Source organism: Mixophyes fleayi, chromosome 9 (genome assembly GCF_038048845.1).
Source record: "Mixophyes fleayi isolate aMixFle1 chromosome 9, aMixFle1.hap1, whole genome shotgun sequence".
Taxonomy (NCBI): Eukaryota; Metazoa; Chordata; class Amphibia; order Anura; family Limnodynastidae; genus Mixophyes; species Mixophyes fleayi.
The window spans coordinates 16920430-16941894 of record NC_134410.1 but is presented as its reverse complement, the minus strand read 5'-3'; the positions used below and the strand labels follow the sequence as shown (position 1 = coordinate 16941894).

Below are 21465 nucleotides of genomic sequence, written 5' to 3'. Positions count from 1 at the left end.
TGTGGGTCATCTTTGTAAACCTGTACAGAAATAATTACTGTAAAATGTATTGTGATATCGGGTCTATGATACAGCGCAGTCTAATCAAACTGTTTTAACAATATAAGGCAAGTAAGGGCTTAATTGAACTAATAAAAAACAACAACTATATAGGTCCTATTAATGTAAAGAACGCAGTAAAGCAGGTGGTGGGGGAGATGTGAAGGAAGGCCCCCGGGGCTTCTGTAGGACCTCTGCTTGCTCTGGGCCTGAGCACAGCTGTGCAGCCCTGCCCCCAGTAATTGTAGTGTCAGCATATTCTGCACCGTGCATTATAAGAGTTTCTGTATTGTAAATAAATAACCTCTAATAAACAGGTTGTACATATGTGACCTTACAATCTAAGGCAGAATTGGCAATCAGTCTCTCTCCAGGTGTGGTGGAACTACAATTCTCAGGATGCATTACCACCCACTGGCCACAACAGCTGGAGAGCCCCGGATTGCCTACCTCTGCTTTAATAATATGCAAACATGTAATGTATAAGGTGTGAGTGCACCGGAGATTTATTGTAAAGGTCTTTTTAGAAAATGTGCAATAGTATGAAACAGTATGTCAATGTATGAAACTGGTGTTCACAATCAGATCCTCAGGGCAAAAGCAGAAAAAATAATACCTAGGGAAAGAAGGTGTTAAACGTGTAAAATACTATAAGTAAGTATATAAACATAATGGTTAGCAGATGTACTCTTGATGTAGCATTGAATAATAAAATCACCAGGAAGACATATACTTTAGCATGGAATTTATAAACAATATAATTTAATTGGCAATTTTAATATAATTTTTTTTGCTTTTTTCTCGATTTTATGAACATGATATCCTCATCATGCATGTATCACGCTATAGACTGCATGCATAGAATGCTCATGTAACAGTACAGCAATGCAGACATGTCCATATAGATTACCATTGATTTGGGTTGTATCAGAGACTGTACATTATTATATTCTTGTACATATATTTTAAATCTTATAACAAATGCATAGTGAAATACTACAAAATAAATCCAGGTATTTGTTAACATATACTGTATATGTGTAATTTAACACTAAATCACACAATTTGTCCCAGCCCTCAGATGGCCCTACTATGCATACTAAATTCCACCCCTACATTTAGCTGATTTGATTGGCTGGGTGGATGTCACCTGATCATGTGTTGGCCTTGCTGGAAATTGACATGCCAGGCGCTGATAGGCTGTAACGTGATGGAGGATAAGATGAGCATCAGAATGATGGAGGCGGGGCTAAGAAGAGAGGGGTGACGGGAAATGTAGTTTCTGGGTAGCCAACGCCCGGCCTGAGGCAGACACGTGGTGGCCGTGGAACGCTGAGCGATACAATGTATCCGCTCACTTAGACGGTAAACGCTGCAGTATATGATGGTGCCAGAGCCTGAACATAACATCTTGTCCATCTGTTCAATACAATAAGACGGAGATCTTCAACCAGACAATCATACCGTGTTCCTCTGCAGAAGCTGGGAGACTACAAGTCCCATCATGCCCTGGAAGCCTTTGCAGGTTGGGGCTTGTAGTTCCACTGCAGATCTGCAGCTTGACTACCTATGAAATACTCAATAGCAACACCGTGAACTGCAATGCAACAGTATGGTGCAAATGTACTGCAATATATGAGCTGATCTGCACATAAAGCCAACTGATGTTGTAATTAATACACGGTCTGACATAATGGGCAGGGGATGTGTATTTTCCAGTGTTGGCTACATACATTGTCTCTATAATAAATATATATGCATTATTTATATTAAACTGTAAGACTCCAGACTTCCAGGGAATTTGAGTTTGCATTATAGTCATCATGCACGTTTTATTGTAGGCAATAATTGGTTAACACTCCTCCCACACACCTCAATATCATTTTCCTTTTAGATGAGTGAAACAGGAAGTTTGGCTTCCCTGGAGCATAACACACAGACCAGTGTCTGCTAAAATGATTTATTGCAGGATCCCTGGTGACTGTTCTCTGCAATGCAGGACATGCAAACAAAGGCTGGAGATGGACAGGGCTGTATGCTCTATGCACAAACACCATCAACGAGTGCTCAAAAACTCCAACAGGAGCTTTTAGGGTTAAGTATTCATAAGCCCTAATGAACTAACAGCTGGTATCCCAAAGGGCTTATTGGGATACAGCCAGGAAACTGAAGTTATAGACTCTGTGAGGGAATATTTTGCACCACGTGAGGAGAGGTCAGCTGGTTATATTGGGCATGATTCATAAATGCATACAAAACTAATGTAAACTGCATTTTAAAAAAAATAATTCACCCCCGTTCAAACTGGTGCTGACATCTGTGCATTTAACCGTGCACATTATACTCTGCAAATATGATATAGCAATTATATACAGCGATCACTCTATACTGCCACCTTGCAACACAGTATAACAAGGGAGACACTGTAGGATGCAATACTTTTGAATGCACGTTTATGCTGAGAAAACACCCGGTGATTGTGGTGTTATACAGGGTGAGAGTACTGTATTCAATTTTCCAGGTTCCTAAATTGAAATGTGATAATATTAAAAGGTACAGTGAAACAAAGTATAGTAAATCCAGAACAATGAAGTTGTATAATAGATTTTATTCATCAATCAAGACAATAAATGTGATAGAAGGCATTTATAATCTACAGGCACACAATTCAGTTATAAGTTTACACTATTGAGTGGTTTGTTATAGTTTAAAAACACAATATATGATATAGATATCTATAAACATGAAAACATTCACAGGCCATCTTAGGACTGGCATACGCTTGCTACCACAGAGCAAGTTAGGTTAAGAATAGCCATGTTGGGGTTGGCACACACAGAGGATAGATATGGCAGACACAAAGGAATCAGTGGTTACATTATGGGGGGGACTTCTGATTCAGCACCATTCACATTTTCTACAAAGACTGTTCAGCAAGCAGACCAGTCTGTGGATCCCAGATGTTGTAACAAGAAATTTTGTCACTTTAAGTTAGTGCTAAAACCTGCGACATCATTGGGACTCCACTGAAACGCAGTGTTTTCAACTCTCCATGTACAAGACCATAAGATTCCTTGTTTCCCTTCCTCACTAGTGATCTCACACTGCAAATACAGCAGGCAGCTGTTTAACCACTTCCTGACCAGCCAATTTCCACCACTTAATCCTGCAGTAGGGAATCACTTTTCTTTTTGGGACAAAGAGGGCTTACTTTCGACAGCATACAGGCATAACATTTTTTAAGCTCTTTATATATGAAAATGATAAGCAAAATCGGCAAAAGGAATACACAAGATTCTTGTAGCTATAAATTGTACAGAATTGGTTCCATTCCTATAGGGTTTACCTGCGCCCCGTGTAGCTACTCCAGGTTAACCTTGCATTGAGACCAACCGTATCTTCACATCGATATTAAAAGGTGCAGATATTTTTTTGACCTTTCATTATAATCATCACCATTTTTAACCAGGGGAGACCCAGATAAATTTTATGGATCTTTTTGCCAATCTTTTTTGTATTAGACTCAGTTCACACTGAATGCATTCGTTACTTGTATCAAATGAAGTTTTCACGGTCAAGGAGAAAAGACCTAAAGGTCTCTCCTATACTGCCCCCTGCTGGGAGACGGGTGAAATGCTATTTCTATGGCAGTAAGGCACAGCCAACGGGCACTAAGCTAAGAAGCGAGGTACAAAGCTATCTGCAAATACTAAAATAAGAGACTTATAACAAGGGGGTCTCACAGTGTTGAGGGAAATGGGGAGACGTAAGATTTACAATCCGTTCAACCAAGTCGGATATTACTGAGGCTGTAAATGCAAATGAGGTACGTGCCCATATTTAATTTGGTGATGAACGGTAACTATGATGAATTTGCATAGGTTAACGGTGACAGCTAGGTTTTATATTATTCTCATGGTAACTTGCAAAATAAAATTTCTGAAAAAACCCCCCAAATAAAAACGCAGTGATATGAAACTACCTATTGGTTATCTTTAAAGCTCGGTAATAAGATGGTGGCAGCTATGCACCAACATGCCTTCAATAATATTATTTGAAAAATAAACAAAAAACACAACAGATTGATAAAGAATAAAATCTGGAGATCCAATTCAGGCGACACAGAGAACGATGAACGTGTCGGACACAACATTACAATTAACATGGATCCTAGTTTTGAAATGATCTGAAACAAGGCTTCATTTTTGCTCCATAAAAGACGATCTCCAAACCATGTCATTCAGCGGTGGAGAATAGTCAGAACACATGGAAACTGATATGTCGGGCAAGTAAATAACGCAGGGGCACCGGGAAGAGAAGAACGGCGCAACACGGTGGAGAGACGGTGGGAAAATCTACCTCCGTAAGTTATGACATTCGTCCAGGCTTCTGTATAGTCTGCAAAAGAAAAAAAAAGACGTTTATATGAAGCAGCGTTGAAAAGGACCCCAGTGTCAAAACTTTGGAATCGCTAAGAAATTTTGTGTTTTTTAAAAAAGAATTGATACTTTTCTTTTTATCAAGGTACCAATGAAATTATTTAGAAGAATAGTTAAGACGTTACTAATGTTGCAAATGACTATTACTGCTGGAAATGATGGATCTATAATGTCTTATTCACATATGACTGCAAAGACTCATTTTCAGCAGCCTTTACTCCATTGTCCCAATTCTGGGTTCAAAAATGGGAAAACAAAGTGGCTTCCTCAAGACCCACGTTCGACAATTTTTGTTTTGAGAAATGAAGGCTGTGCCATGCCAAGAAACGGAAGATTTCACACAAAGGTTCCACTACTGACTTGAGAGAAAAGGACAAACAGGATCTAACAGGACAGAATAAGTAGTGGAAGGCCCAGAAGCACAAGAGGATAAGTACATCAAAATCTGCAGGAACAGACGAATTATAGGTTCTGAGTTGGCAGCTTCCTTAAATAGCACACACCAAAGACCAGTGTCATCTGCAACAGAGAGATGACTCCGGGATGCTGGCCTTATAGGCAGAGGTGCAAAGAAAAAGTCATATTTGAAACTGGCAAATAGAAAAATAGTTAAAATGGGAAAAAGAACACATGTTGGATGGTGGATGAGTATAGGTTTCAGATGTTTGGCTGGAAGAGAACATATGGGCAGCACGGTGGCTAAGTGGTTAGCACTTCTGCCTTACAGCACTGGGGTCATGAGTTCAATTTCCGACCATGCTTGCGTGGATTTCCTCCAGGTGCTCTGGTTTCCTCCCACACTTCAAAAACATACTGGTAGGTTAATTGGTTTCTATCAAATTGACCCTAGTGTGTGCGTGTGTGTTATGGAATTTAGACTGTAAGCCCCAATGGGGCAGGGACTAGTATGAGTGAGTTCTTTGTACAGCGCTGCGGAAATAGTGGCGCTATATAAATAAATGGTGATGATGATGTGAGCAATACAGGATGACGCTGGAGGAATACTCAATGCCTTCTGTCAGGCATGGTGGAGGAAATGTAATGGTATTGGGCAGTTTTAGTGCTAGTAACGTGGGAGATTTGCAAGGAATAACAAAGCAGAAAGGGTACCGCTCTATTTTACGTCATCATTCCATCCCTTGTGGTCAACACTTGATTGGTGGAAATTTCAGCATGCAGAAGGACAATTATCCTAAGCACACGTCTAAAGTTACGAAAAAACTATTTGGTAAATAAACTGGGAGCCGGAGAACTGCCAGCACAATCACTAGACCTCAAACCTATGGAGCTCTTGTGGGAGGAGCTTGACAGTAAGGTCAGAGAAACAGCCAGTCGCACCTCTGGGAAGAGCTGCAGAAGTCGTGGGTACAAATTTCCCTTGTATATCCTCAAAAACGGGACAGCTAGAATGCCAAATGTCTGCAAAGGATTCTTTGATGAACAGAGGAGTTATATGAAATAAAAATATTAAGTAATGACACCGTCCATGTATGGACTAGAATTTTCAGGTCAATTTAATTCAGGTCAATTTAATGGTACCTTAATAAGAGTATCAATTCTTCCAAAACCATAAAATGTCTTGGGGATTCCAAACTTTTACCAGCCAGGGTAGGGCACAGCCATGGAGGGGTAAACAATTCATAAGGGGTTGTGAACAGTTCATAAGGGGTTAGTCAACGACCGCACACACAAAGGCTAAAGTGTCAGTGCAGGAGCGGCTCAGTGCAACTCTGAGCCCTTCAGCAAAATCTGTGTAGGGATCCATCAATGTCATTCTCACCTCACGGGCCCCCTCTGCTCTTAGAGAATGGGAGATACTCATCTAAGTGTGCTTGGTGCGGTGCATGCACTGCTCAGTAGAGGCCTATTGTTACGCCCCTGATGCTGTGTGACCAGGTTTTCGGTCCTGCTAATGGTCAAGTGTTGTTTTTGTAATAAACCAATAACATCAAAAACACAGTGCTAAACTTATTGGTAAATTTAAAGGTTAAATGGAAACCCCCGGCCACTATACACCCACCCCCAGTGGATTTCGGGGCAATCGCCCCCCCCCCTCCTAGCAGAGCAGCCGGGCAGCACACTGTCCCTGCCGAGCGGACCTGCACATACTGTGCAGCCGCCGAAACCCTTAGAAGTCAGAAAGGAGGCAGGGCCTAAATCCCCCCCCCAAATCGCATGGGGTAGAATTTTTTTCTAGATCCGCCCATGCCCAATACACCCCCCCCCCCCAATCACTGTACTCCCCCACTCCCTTCCGGACCCTGTAACTCACCATTTATGAAGAACAGGAGCCCAGTAGTGTGCACAACGCATTTTAGATAATCTTCTAATACAGACACTAACAGGCTGAGAATCGTCTGATCATGACTGCATTAAAGACAGTATTGTATCTAGCAGTAAGGTAGAAAGAACTTTAGCAGCTAGAAAATGTGCACAATTTCAATTCTATTTTTCTGCCTCCAATCTTATTACCTTAATCAGCTTTTTCAGTTGACCTCTTACAGCGCTACCCCTACCTTATCTAGATATAGGGTTTCTTTTTCCTCGACTGTAAAGAAAGAAAGGGCACTTTATATTACACATCTAACAGGAACGCAGATTTGCACTTTAATAGTATCGGACAGGCGGGTACCTGCACTTTCCACAAGAAATGGATTAAATTACTTTCAATAAACAGCATTTGTTTCACATTTACATGGACAAGAACTGACCTGGTTGATGTTAACGCCAGTCAACCTCTCCAGAGTTTCTGGAAGGCGGGCAAGTATATCCAGAACCTCTCCGGTCATCTTGGAGGCACCAACCTCGCCACCACCGCTGGAAACCATTTTTATCTTCTTCACCTGTGTTAAAGGCTTGCTAATCTCCTCTGCCACCTGGAACAGGAAATGTAGTGTCATCATAAGGATAGCAGTAGGCACACAGCTATGAGTTGTAGTGGGCCTGGACCTGGGGCGGCAGAGGCCACCAACCACAGAGCTGGGGCGGCGGAGGCCACCAACCACAGAGTTGGGGCGGCGGAGGCCACCAACCACAGAGCTGGGGCGGCGGAGGCCACCAACCACAGAGCTGGGGCGGCGGAGGCCACCAACCACAGAGCTGGGGCGGCGGAGGCCACCAACCACAGAGCTGGGGCGGCAGAGGCCACCAACCACAGAGCTGGGGCGGCAGAGGCCACCAACCACAGAGCTGGGGGCGGCGGAGTCGATTAGGAGCTGTGTGCGTGACCTATGCTGCGCTGAACACTAGTGTTGGATGCGTTACACAACTGCAGTGCGATGCAGTGTGCCAACCTGGGATGAGAACCATTAAAGGGTAATTAATCCTAAAATCCTGGTTAGTCCTGCAAGAAGTTGGTACCTGCTGTGTGCAAATGACCAACAGAATAAAGCACGAACTTTAATCCATTCCCCCAGCAATAACGGTCTGCCAGCTTCCCAGCAGGAAGTATTCAGCCAGACAAACCAGCAAAGAGGTGCTGCAGCAGTTACAGATTGCCTAAGATGCGCAAGATCTCACAGGTGCCAGTCAAGGACCTGGAAGTGGCAGCAACTAGCAGCACCAGTGGTCAGCAAACATATATATTTATTTTGTCTGAGTGATTCTGTCTGTTTGGGTGTAACGAATGTGAAAACTTATTGCAGTGGCCAGTGCCTATGCAGATTAAAATGACTTTTGTGACATTTGTCCAAGGCTAGACCACCAATTAGACCCCACCGAAGAGAATAGACGTCAAATCCAGGTAGGATTAAATGCACGGTAGCAGAGCGCATATAACCAATGATAACAGTTAAGACATAAGATTGTACTCAAAGAAAAAAAAAAGGAGATATTATTTGGCTCATTAAAAATAAGACGTCTACAAAAGACGAGTTATCCTTTAATAACTGTGGGACTGAGGCTTGTCAGTCTCCTCTCTCACACACTTTTGGGATCTCCCCCTGTTGTATTCTTCCCCTTTAAATTTCACCCAAGAAGCCAGTTGTGATCATTTAACCAAAAGGAAGACGAAATACTGAAAGGACGCTGCAGGGAACAGACACTGAATAATAAATTGAAAGGAGTCACCAGGGGCAGCTTCTGCAGCAACATTTCCACTATAGCGGCATCCTGATATTCATGGAAGGCCTCCGCCTTCTTGGCCAACTGCTCAGCATCGGCGCGAGCTCGGACTTCTACCGCGTAGGCCTGGGCTTCTCCTTTTATCTGAGGGGAGAGAATACCAGGGTAAATATGAACAAACGTACCACAGCACGGCTACCTCATTGCTTGCTGCTTACATGTTCATTGTATTTAGGTTTTATAAGCGTAAGATGTGGCGTTTACTAACCCTGATGGACTCCGCTTCTGCCTCAGCTTCAGTGATGAGCTTCATTCTGCAGGTTTAAAAGAAGGTTGGATGAGGGAAGGTGAGAACAGAGGACAAGATGTAGATAAAGTGGCAATTAGAAAAAACGACAGGAAGTGATTTACTCAAGGAGCTATAACGCGCACCTCTCCGCCTCGGCAAGTTTCTCTAAACGGTAGCGCTCCGCCTCCGCTGGTTTCTTGATTCTGGCTTCTAGTTCCTTCTCCCTACGGCTGATCTCCTGATCTTGCAGCATGACCTGCTGACCCCTCTCCACGACTTGAACCTGGACCTTCTGCTCCTCAATCTTTTGCTTTGTCTTAGCTACCTATAAACACGGAAATCATAGGTCACCCGATGGCCTCCTGCTAGCGTTCCGTAAAGGATCACGTTGGTGGTACCTGTAATTGATAAGCCAGGTCGCTCTCCGCCTTCTTGGTGTTCACCTCCAGGTCGTACATGGCTTTCTTCAGCTCAAAATCTCTCTGCGCTTTAGCCATCTCAGCCTCGCTGATGTACTGAGCGGACACCTTCATCTGTAGGGCCTCCGCCTCCTGTAACAGAGCAGTGTGTGACCATCTGCACTAGCAATAGTGGAAGATCGGGGAACTTCCGGTAGCAGAGAAAGCAAATTCCAAGACAGCAATTCCCCCAATTAGTCATTGTAAATGGGGTGTATGTACATATGTTTGGCGGTTTCTGTATCACAGACATTGAATACCGTGCGCTCTGACCATTCTGCACCACTTGCATGACATTTATTGGTCCTCCTTGCTTCCTTCTCCAATATCCTACCAGCCAGGTCATATGACAGCAGTGCTTGCACAAGCAGCACTAATAATCTGATTTTTTTTTAGGTTATTATACTGTTGCAATCCCTTAAAACTCTGAAAACGGACTTTTCCGGCATCTAACCATAACAGAGCTCAGTAACAAGGGCCTATTTCAATCACCTTAATCCCGGCATCTCTTTTGGCCACTGCCTCGCCAATCCTTGCATCCTTCTGCACCTGGGCCGTCCTGGCTTTACCCAGGGAGTGCAGGTAATCCTAGACGAGTAGAAAGAGACCAACTACTGGATAAGTATTACGGCTTCCGCGGCAACTCTCCCCCCACCCCCCCCCCCCACCAATTCCTTCTTTTTTACCTGATCATCATGGATGTCCTTCAGGGTGTAGCTCACAACACTGATTCCCATGTTCACCAGGTCAGAAGAGGCCACTTTGAAAACCTGCTCAGAAAACTTCTGCCTGTCCTTGTAGATCTCCTGATGAACAATTATTAGGAGAAAGGGAGAAGATCTGAAGATTAATAGAGAATCAAACCCATGATAGATGCTTATAAGAGGTTACTTAGCAAAATACTGAGAACAACGGACCCCACGGACATTAAACGTCATTAAGGAGTTTTATATAAAAAACACAAACACCACAGATCTCCAGTGTGGCTTCTAGAATCCGTATATTACCTCCACGGTCATGTGAGCCATGATAGCACGCTGGTGACCCTCCAAGGTTTCAAGGGCGATGTGAGCCACCTCATTTTCCGTTTTCCCCAGGAACATCTGGCAAGCAGCTGCCAGCATCTCCTTATTCTGCCCCTGGATCTTTACCTGCATAAAATGTACAGATCAGGGGGGTTTAGATGACAAAGGGCAAGTGACCAGTTACACTGGTGAAGTTGGAAGAGAGCGATACATGGATTGGGCGAGTGGAGTCAAGGCAGAAGAAATAAAAATTGATGAAAGTAATGAGGGCAAGTGACCAGTGACATTTATTGGCTCGATCGTAAGAGGATGAACCCCACCCCCAGACAGTATCGCACTAGTTATAGCAATTCATCGGGATACATGGCAGCTGTGGATGGTGTGCGTGTGGGAAGAGGGAGCCTCACGTGACTTGGCTCATATCCATCACAGTTAAAATAGGAACACACACACAGTGTGGATATTGAGTGCCACACTCAGAAAGCCTAAATTAATAGTGAAGGGTATGGATCAGTGATGGCTAACCTGTGACACTCCAGGTGTTTGTGAAACTACAAGTCCCAGCATGCTTTGCCAGTAGATAACTAGCTGATAGCTGGCAAAGCATGCTGGGGCTTGTAGTTTCACAACACCTGGAGTGTCACAGGTTAGCCATCACTGGTATAGATAATGGCATCAACATTACAAAGTGTGACCAGATGGTGGCAGCAGCCGACGTGTCTGAATTGCTGGGTCAGACATACGATGTGAAACCCTTCCTGTCTTACTACGTAAACTTTTACCTATGTATTTGTTAATGGCAGAAATTAGATCAGCCTGTGTGGCCCTTTCCGTGTGTAAGAGCCACACATTCAGCATTCCTCTCCCGCCTTACCTGAGCAATGCCGGTTACAGAGATCGGGACTCCATGCCGGGTATAGACCTTCTCACTCTTCACATTCAGCGTCAGGGTATTCAGCGAGATCCTAAGGATGAAGTAATAGGATGTATAGACACATTTATATATCGGAATGTACAGAGAGACTAGTAAATGTATCTCACCTCTGAATCTGCTGCACACAGGGCAGGACAAACACTCGGCCACCAGCAATCATTACCGGAGGGCTGCGGCAGAAGCCTGGAGACACAGAGACACAACGTAAAGCGTCTGTACACATTATATACTGTATAGGCCCCGGGGAGGCAAGGTCTAGGGAAAGCAGTCGTTTGCCGCTTGATCGGTACCAACCAATTATTTCTTTAAAATCCCGCATATAATTGTTTTTTTATACCGTTACCTGTACACATTACTGTATTATATTTTTAAAACTTTATTTTCAACTACAATTTCTTACACAGTATCAAATACCACACAGAAAGTTAAACATGCATAAATAAACCATGAATTAAACACATGTACTGTAATTGATTCCTTTTGCATACTGCAGCTCATGCTAAATATAGGACACACACACTACAGGTTGAATCGAGACTACTGATGAAACACTATTTGCAGCGCTAGTTCTCTAACTAAACTCTGTTTGGATTGTGACAGCATTTATCAGGACATGCTGAATCGTGTACAGCTGCTATAGGTATTGTCTTGTATGCTGGGTGCCCTTCTATCTATCACAGGCACATTTGTATACTCAGACATTTAACCACATGACGGCTTTAAGTGCTTATGCATTTTGAGAGCGTTTGACCCCATTCCAACTAACAGTCCGTCTAAGGGGGGTATTCAATTAGCTTTCTAAATCGCGGTAACGCGCCGGAACAGCCGTGAAACGTAATACACGTTACTGCAATAACGTGGATTTTCGTTCGCTGCCCATAGGGTTGCGTATGAAAATCTGCGTTAATGCGGTACCGTAATACCCGCAAGAACACGCACTTTTTGCGGTAACGCGTGTTACCGCGAATCGGAAAGCTAATTGAATATGCCCCTAAGAGTTTAATTACTGTAAGTACATCGGACACGTTTCGCTATCCCTATTATTAATAGGGTATGCTCCTAACAAGACATTTCATCAACTTCAGAAGCCTTTTTTGCACCAATAAATGATTAATTGAAGTGATTTCAATATGTTTTTGTGATACAGTTAAACATCCACTAGCCTTGGACTGAAACTGATGACATTATCATAGGACTATAAGCTCCTTACTATTAAATTTATTAGTCCACTATAGTTCGTAATCTACGTGGCTGTTTTTAAGATATGTGTATTAAGCTTTCTTTAAAGTATCTTTTTTAATATATGAGCTCATTATTTTCTGCATGTTAAAATGACTTGTTTAATAAATTGGTTTATATTATCCAAGGATCACTTTCTTAATAGTTCTAAAGCGTTGTTGCACTTTTTTACTTAAATTACACGTTAGGCCTTTGTTTGCAGTAAACAATTTTTACGCTTCATCCTCTGCGAACACTGTTAGTCATCTTCTGTGGCACTAGAGATACTACCAAAATAAAAAAATGGGGGGAAGGAGTTCGAGGTGCTATATTTAATATCTTCCATGTTATATCTAGACTTGGTAAGTATGACTAGCAGCTATGTAAGCTTCGCTTTATAATATGCAAAGATTGAATTATGGCTGATAATTTTATGCCCTTCTTTCGCTTTCATAGCTCAGGAAGCAACGTCCTCTGGGGGTTCAGATGTTTTGGGCTTTGGCCATAAGGCCAAGTGAGCTCTTTCCAATATGGGAGGTGAGCCAGTCAGTGCTAGATGAAAGCATAAGAAGAATCATTTTAAGTATTCATCTAAGACTTCTTGCTGAGATGGATTCAGGAATGTCCGTCTGTGCAGGATTCCGATGCTCCCCTTTTTCTAAACCTTCACATTTGTGCACCAGGGCTAAACTCCTTGTGAAGATAGTCAATTTCTCTGTTTCTACTTGGGATCTCTGCGATTCCTCCGGATGATTAAATAAGTTCTGCCATATCGGATTTTGCTCCAGAGACCACTGCTTGGATCGCCTTCTAGAAAGGTATTCTTCAGGTCTTTAGTAGGGACCGCAGAGTTAAAATGTAACCTTTGGAGGCCATCAATGTAAGGTTTTTATCAGCCGAGGATGGTGCATAGCTTGGGCAAGATAAAGCCGCGGCCTATGCGCCCCGACACACAAAATACTCTGATATCTCGGGGGAGTTTCCCTCTTGGGCCTACTGCATGTTTGGGGGTCCAGGCGTTACGGTAGGCTTTTATTTGCGTCTGTCTGTTGTAGCGGGAGCTGATCTCCTACACGTCTTGTCGCATGGAGCGTACCATGTGACCACCAACATATTAAGTGGTTTTAATCTCCTTGAGAGTGTCAGGTGTGTTTCTGGTTTTCCGCTAATAAGAATGTAATGTCAAGTGACGCAATGAGGAAAAATTTAAATGAAGAAGGAAAAACACAGAAGATGGAACAAAAAAAACAAACAATCCAATAAGAGCACCAGACAGGAGTTTTCAACCTAAGCAGCTGAGAAAGAAGTACCAACCCAACAAGGACACTTAAAGGACTACTGTTCATACGCTTCCACCTTTAGCGCATTCATCAACACAAACAAATTCTGTAGGAAACCCATAAATATGTAAATTATAAAAGACAGAATAGTGGCGGAAAGAGAAGCATTGAACATAACTACACCAGAAAGAAAAACACGTATATACACCAAACTGAAACAAATCGAAACTCTATGCCCACAGCCACAAAGGGACTCAAATATTTCCAGAAAAAAAAAAGAGACATTCAACCACGACATGTGTCAGTGTATTAAGAAATGACATAATATGAAGTATATACACATATACTTAGCTAGCGTAGGAGCCTCCACTCAACTTAAGACCATCAGAACAAAGCTAAACAGGGACACACGTTAAATATGTCACAGTTACGCAAACATATACTTACTGCACTTACACTGGGTTTGCACCAACCTTCCCTCCCCCCGTTTCACCACTCCAAATGTACAGATGCAACCAAATTAACATATGCTTTTTTGCGTGGGTATTTGCATTACAAATGTGCATATTTTATGCAGAACAAGCGGCCGCACACCCAACTCAGCCACCAGCCCCTGTATCCAAGAACAAGTTGCAGTCACTGGGGCAATTTGGTTGTGCAATCAAATTGGCCCAGAATAGAAAGGCGTTGCTCTACATTTTACACAATCGCAACTCAAGACACAATAAAGACACTCACTGAGCTAAACAATCACAGTTCTGGCGATGTGCGGAGATACAAAAAACAATAAAATATCTTTACAAGAATATATTACAAGGCAGGATATTATAACAGAAAGCAGGCAGAACCGGTCATTTGATTTTTATGCTGAACTATCCAATGTAGCCCGGATTGACTAAAACCAGACCAACCTCACTTGTGGGGCATATTGAATGGTACAAACGTGCACGACAGACAAGACTGGGGGAATAAGAGAGTTTCTGAACCGTACCTGACACAACCATAGCTTCATTCGGTCCACAGGTATAAAACACCATCTGAATATCAAAGAATGGAAACAAGTTAGAATCCTGTAGTACATCTGACATGTGTTCTATGTACAGATAGTTCTGTATGTAAGAGAAAAAAAGATCAGCACTTGAAACTTTATTTTAAAAAATAGTTTGTTTTATAAATTAATGAAACAATGTCACCCAAACAGAACGGATGAGTGTGTACTAAAACAACTCACCTTTATTAAAAAAAAAAAAAAAAAAGCTCAACCTTTATTTATTCAACAAACATATACATTAATACAATATAAAACAAAAGTAACACTAGCAAAGATCAATCACTAAACAGGTAATTGAGCACAGATTTGACTCTCTATCTCTTATTTGAAATCTAAATAAACATCCTCATTAGGGTAACATCTAATCAGTGTACACTGAAAGGGAACAGTGAGGATTATTAGTGATTTGCTGTTTACTTTTAATGAGTGTTTGTTAATTGTGGTTTTTTAACGTACTTTTGGTATTAAACTAATAGATTCTATTGATAAGCGGACTTAGGGGTATATTTACTAAACTGCAGGTTTGAAAAAGTGATGTTATCTATAGCAACCAGATTCTAGTTATCATTTATTTAGTACATTCTACAAAATGACAGCTAGAATGTGATTGGTTGCTATAGGCAACATCTCCATCTCTTTTGTTTACTGAAGTTCGGATGCATTGCAGAATGATTAATAAAATGATGTTGCCATATTCAGGAGCGGTATTATTCTCATTCACAAACCGCGTCAATGGTGTTGTTTGCAATACAGAAAAATGGCTGTAAGGTAATCTGTAACACTTTTGTGACATTATCAGAGAGTATCAACATGTTTTTAATATCCAATTCTTAATTGTATCAAAAGACAGATTTAGAAACAACACACACGTAGATTATATATCAGCTGGACAATTCAGTTCTGAGGCAATTAAAGTACAAATACGCATTGTGTAAAATTAACTATATTCTCGGCAGGTAGTAAAGGACAGGGCAAATATCAGTGAAGTCGAATAATTCGCTCTTGCCTGGACTTACGGAGCAGAATCTGCTCTTAGTGAAGGTCGCCGATCACACAAGGTTTATTAGTAAGAAGCTTTCCAACACAGAATTATAATACTAACTGTGAGATGCTAACCGCTTATTCCTTAACTATCCACATCCATATATGTATTAAAAGGGGGGACTTTTCAGAAGAATAAGAGAAATAATTGATAAATAAAATAATCTTAAAGAAGGACCAAACACCCAACGCATTTCGCTTCTATCTACAGTATCCTCAGAAATGCATATTCTTCTCTGTGAATACTGCATATTGTAGTGAAACGCGCCAGTGGTTTGCTTAAAAATTATTTTAAAGAAGAATCAATTTAATCTGAAAGGTGCCCCTTTCTATAAACATATGGTTGTGGATAATTAATGAATAAGAGGTTAGTGTCTCACGATTGGTGGTGTAATATTTAGTGAAATGTTTCTTTCTAATTAACCTTGTGTGAACTTGGAGCTTTATTAAGTACCAAATCAGCTCCAGAGGATTAATAAATGTCCAAGGTGACGTCTCATATCAGTAGGGGGTACAATATTATTTATAATGGCTTAGTGATTAGCACTTCTGCCTCACAGCACTGGGGTCACGAGTTGGATTCCCAACCATGGCCTTATGTGTGTGGAGTTTGTATGTTCTCCCCGTGTTTGCGTGGGTTTCCATTATATTGATCTTAGTCTCTCTCGGTCTGTGTGTGTATGTTGGGGAAATTAGACTGTAAGCTCCAATGGGCAGGGACTGATGTAAGCGAGTTCTCTGTACAGCGCTGCGGAATTAGTGGTGCTATATAAATAGCTGATGATGATGAGTGTTTTTAGGAGATATATTGTACGCGTTGCATCAGCCACACAAAATGTATGCAACAAATGTACCAAGAAGGGTTTTATTAAGAATAATCATGGAACAAATTAATTATAGGCCAACACCTATACCCAGAGAAGGATGCCAGAACCATTATGTAATCTATCAATAGAAATAATCCTGAGAAAAGAGGCGCTCATGAATATTCTATGTAGACTCAAATATTGGTTCAGCCCAACAAAATGGCTGCCTCCACTGTATGTGTACAACAGGTACTCTGAATGGATTTATTTTCATTTAATTCTCCACGTGGTTTAACTTCCCTATAATTTATGACCCACTTCCTCTACAAGGCCGTCACAAGACCTTGTGCACTTAACATGACTCAGTGCACTGTACAATTCCTGTGTCCTAAGTCTCTCTCTCGTAATACTTCTTTCCCCAACAGTAATCAGTAAATGTCAGACTGTCCTTTCCCTTTACAGAATGCAGGTAATTGTTATTAGGCTGAAAATGTGCACAACCTCAAAAATATATAGGATCCACATCTGGAAGGTGACCTCAACCTCAGTTAGGCTAGATAGTGGCCCCCTGATGGGCAGCACGTTGGCACAGTGGTTACTGGGGTCATAGGTTCGATACCGACCAGGGCCATATCTGTGTGGAGTTCGTATGTTCTCCCCGTGTACGTGTGGGTTTCCTGTGGGTGCTCCAGTTTCCTCTGACAGGGTTAATTGGCTGCTGACAAAATGGGATCTAGTGTGTATGTGTGTGTATACGTGCGTGTATATGTGGGTGTGTTTTAAGGGACTTAGACTGGGCAGGGAATGAGATGAACGACTACATATTCTCTGTACAGCACAGCGTAATATGATCAGCGCTATATAAATAATAATAATTTTGCCTGAAATGGCGTCTTAACAATCAGTCGTGGACAAAACTAGTCAATGAGCCTAAGAGCTAGCGGGTAAGGATAAGCCATCAAAGATAACTGGCACCTAACTTCCCAATGTGCACCCATTAATAGATGCACATTAGAAAGATAGGCACCAGCAGTAAACTTATACCATTGTGTATAAGGAGCTCCTGTCTAGAGACGTTATAGCAACAGTGTCCCACCTGACAAAAGTTAGCAACACACGGGACAGTCAAACGGCAAGATTATTGTTCAACCTATATATTGTAGGCTTGCGAGCAGGGTTCTCTTACCTCTCTGTATGTATTACCCAGTATTGTCTTATTAATGTTTGTTCCCAATTGTAAAGCGCTACGGAATTTGCTGGCGCTGTATAAATAAATGTTGATGATGATGAAGAACCTGGACACACATGCACACACGTGTCCTTGAGGCACCATGCTTGGGGAACTTGGTGTTTAAGTATTCTATACGCTGCAATGTTGGCCCAATCGCTAATCGGTATTAAATGATCTCTCATAGATATAATGTATACACACCCAATCACTAAATGATTAGACAGGATGTTCAGGTCATGTAAGGTGAAGTGTGCTAGTCCCAGGGTAGATAAAGAATTCAATCTGTCTATATATCAGGCTGCCGATTGGTGGTTCCTCTGACACACCAGTGATTATACATGGACATTATACATTCATGAGGACTCAGGCTGTGAAGAAAACACACAAAGCTGGCAGACAACAGCTGTGGATGGACATACGGAGCAGTGTAATATGGTTTATTAGGATGAGTCCGCACACACACACACACACTATACATGCAGTGTAACATTCTATTATGCGGTGTGCAGAACATACTATAGTCAATATAGGAGCAGACAGTTGTTTTACAAATGCCATCTTCCCTAAATACAAATCAGTGTGTATGGAAGAGGATAATAATGTTATCCTGCAGCCACTCTAATCACATTCATTAGACAAGAGGATGGAGAGCACTGTCATGCAGCTAGCTGTATAATGAAGTTATTGGGTGTTTTCATACATCCACTCTCACTGCATTCAGAAGGAAAGCTGGAGAAGAGTGATTTTATCCAGCGAGACACAGGTGGAGTGTTTACATACTATAATGCTCACTACACTCATTAGTAAACAACAAGTGGAAGGGAGTCTATAGACAAGGCAAATACGTAAAGATCAGATGCAAATTTCCTCAATCACTGCAATTAGTCAATGAATGGATGGAACAGTTGGATTTCATGTTGTTATAATGGGTGGCAATATGGAAAAGAGAACTATTCCATATTGCCACACATTAGGTGACAGCAGTAATATAACCACCTGTCAACTACACACAGTGAATGGCGACATTTTTCGGTGGTAAACCAACATTCTCTAACTTCAATATTTATGGTATTTCTAATCCCTTCCCTGCTGGGTACATTTCTTAACAGACATGAATACAAACGGATGATATAATATAACCAGTAATCACTGTAATGAGTCAATCCGTGCAACAGGATGTTTCACAATACATACAGTTAGAACGGGTCACGTATGCCACATGCATTTAACATCATCAACATCATTTATTTATATAGCGCCAGCAAATTCCGTAGCGCTAACATCGAACACATGCAAGTACATAAAATATACAATCTGCAAGCAGCATAACTCTAATTGAATGCAAGTGATTCATGTCTGCAGTGCTGCATAGCATCCAGCCCGCATTTGACATTGGTGTCCTGCATTACACAGTTGGCAGTCAACACGTCAGTGAGATAAAGGCACATAGAATTAATTATATTGTGCTAAATCCAAAGGGGCTGCATATATATATATATATATATATATATATATATATATATATATATATATATATATACATACACACATTTTTTGTAACATGTGATTGGATAATGCTGATGCATATACTCAGAAGTAATCAGACACCCAATATAGATAACACACACCCAGCAACACACCTAGGCAGACACTGCATGCATAAATTACAGTGTAGAGGCACATATGTATTTATGCTTTATACACCCCCCATATAAATATAGAGATATAAGCTTATGCAGCCCAATGTGAATATTAAATACTGCACCTTGGTATGAGTTACCCCCTTTATGCTGTATAAATCGACCTTTTGAGCAATATATTTGTAGCCAATGTTGCTAACAGTATTTTTCTCGTTATCTTCCTCCTGTGTTGTCTTCCAGTTACTGCTCCACCCTATCCCCCACCCTCACAAACATGGGTGACAGACCATAGAGTCCTGGACGCCGTGCACAGCGCCATCTAGCGCCTAGGTTAACTAACTGCAAATCTTGGTGCAACCTTCAGGAATGTGATCTAGTTACTTTAGATTGTTTACACTACATGTAGGTTCGTCCTTACTTAAAAGATCCGCATCTTATGTATTCTTTTTGTGTGATGGCTGTAAACAGGGCTAAACACATGTCATTGTTTGACTTCTTATAAAAGAGAAAGATTTTGTAGTAGAACTAAGAATGTAAACATGCTTCTTACATGGCCAGAATTCATCAACATCATCAAAATTTATATAGCGCCAGCAAATTCCGTAGCGCTTTACAATTGGGAACCAACACAGTAATAAAACAATATTGGCTAATACAGACAGAGAGGTAAGAAGGTCCTGCTCATAAGTTTACAATCTATGGGACAATGGGAGTTGATGAGGGTAAGTGCTACTTATTGCATATTGGTCTAGCTAGAATGCAAAGGTAAAAAGTACCTAGTGGGCTATATGATCCAGTCACACAGCAGTGTTGGTCACAGGGTTGTTGTCTTGTGTTAACTGTGTAGAGGGTGGTAATATTGTAATCTAGGGAGATTAAGAGGGTGGTTGAGGAATATTATAAGCTTGCCTGAAGAGGTGGGTTTTCTGAGGACGCTTGAAGACTAGAGGAAAGTCTTATTGTGCAAGGGAGGAAATTCCACATAGTGTGTGCAGCCCGAAAAAAGTCCTTTAACCCAGAATGGGAGGATGTGATGAGAGTGGAAGAGAGACACAGATCTTGTGTAGTTGGGAGATATTTTAAGACAATTGAGCAGCTGTATGTTGGTGCAATTTTGTTGATGGCCTTCTATGTTAGTCAGGGTCGGATTAACCGCAGGGCTTTATGGGCTATAGCCCAGGGGCTTCGGGCAGCTGGGGGGCCCCTAAGAAAGATCTGCCGGCAGCATTATATATATATATATATATATATATATATATATATATATATTATTTTTTCATACTGCCGGCGATCGCTGTCAGTGCTTAGTGAGGAGGTCACGAGAGACTGTAATCTCACGTGACCTGACCACGCTAAGCAGTGCAGGGCGCGCCATGCCCGCACTGACAGGGCAAGAAGACAGAGGTGCCTCTGGAGCCTGCAGCTACGAGCCGGAGAGGAAGAAGACAGCAAGTATGTAAGTAAAATATATTCCAGTGCTTGCTATTATACCCCAATATTTATGGATTAATGTACCTTATATATGTTCAACGATTTGTAGGAGTGCAATAGTTTGAAAACAAATGGTGGTTTATTAAGGTTAAAACAATGCTAACTGGTTATAATTGTAACAACCATTTATTATTTACCTGTGCAGGGTGTTTTCGCCAGTGATAGGGCTATTTATCAAAGGGCCTCGCATGGGATAAGTTTTGAGGTGTTCAGCCAGCAATATCTTCACCATGGGGAACAAGGACCACCCCAATTCTTATTTTCAGGATTGTGATAACGGGAAAAAATGAATGACATATGATTTATTAGTTCAATAAAGCATTTTTTTTCAATTGACAATAAGTTTAATATATATATATATATATATATATATATATATATATTTTATTCATAGTTCTAAGATCTAACTTGATCTGGGAAGGGATATACTAAAAACTTACCATAGGGAACATGTTTCAGAG

General features: G+C 41.5%; 1 protein-coding gene across 4 annotated transcripts; it reads right to left on the bottom strand.

The window, feature by feature from the left end:
* Positions 1 to 2632: 2632 nt before the first annotated feature.
* Positions 2633 to 19793, bottom strand: FLOT1 (flotillin 1). Of its 4 annotated transcripts, XR_012679198.1 has the most exons (15): positions 19639 to 19793; positions 14736 to 14781; positions 11354 to 11429; positions 11187 to 11277; positions 10295 to 10438; positions 9974 to 10093; positions 9780 to 9875; positions 9228 to 9380; positions 8973 to 9154; positions 8809 to 8854; positions 8547 to 8684; positions 7190 to 7354; positions 6951 to 7026; positions 6751 to 6868; positions 2633 to 4437 (listed from the first exon to the last, which is right to left on the bottom strand). XR_012679198.1 is itself a non-coding variant. In XM_075186632.1 (14 exons), the coding sequence occupies exons 2-13, from the start codon at positions 14779 to 14781 to the stop codon at positions 7000 to 7002; spliced, it is 1284 nt and encodes a 427-aa protein (XP_075042733.1). In that variant the 5' UTR covers positions 19639 to 19793; the 3' UTR covers positions 2633 to 4437; positions 6951 to 6999. The 4 variants fall into 4 exon arrangements, 3 of the variants coding, with proteins under 3 accessions (XP_075042733.1, XP_075042734.1, XP_075042732.1); XM_075186632.1 differs by lacking the exon at positions 6751 to 6868; XM_075186633.1 differs by lacking the exon at positions 6751 to 6868 and having other exon boundaries at positions 6995 to 7026.
* Between the last annotated feature and the right edge of the window lie 1672 nt (positions 19794 to 21465).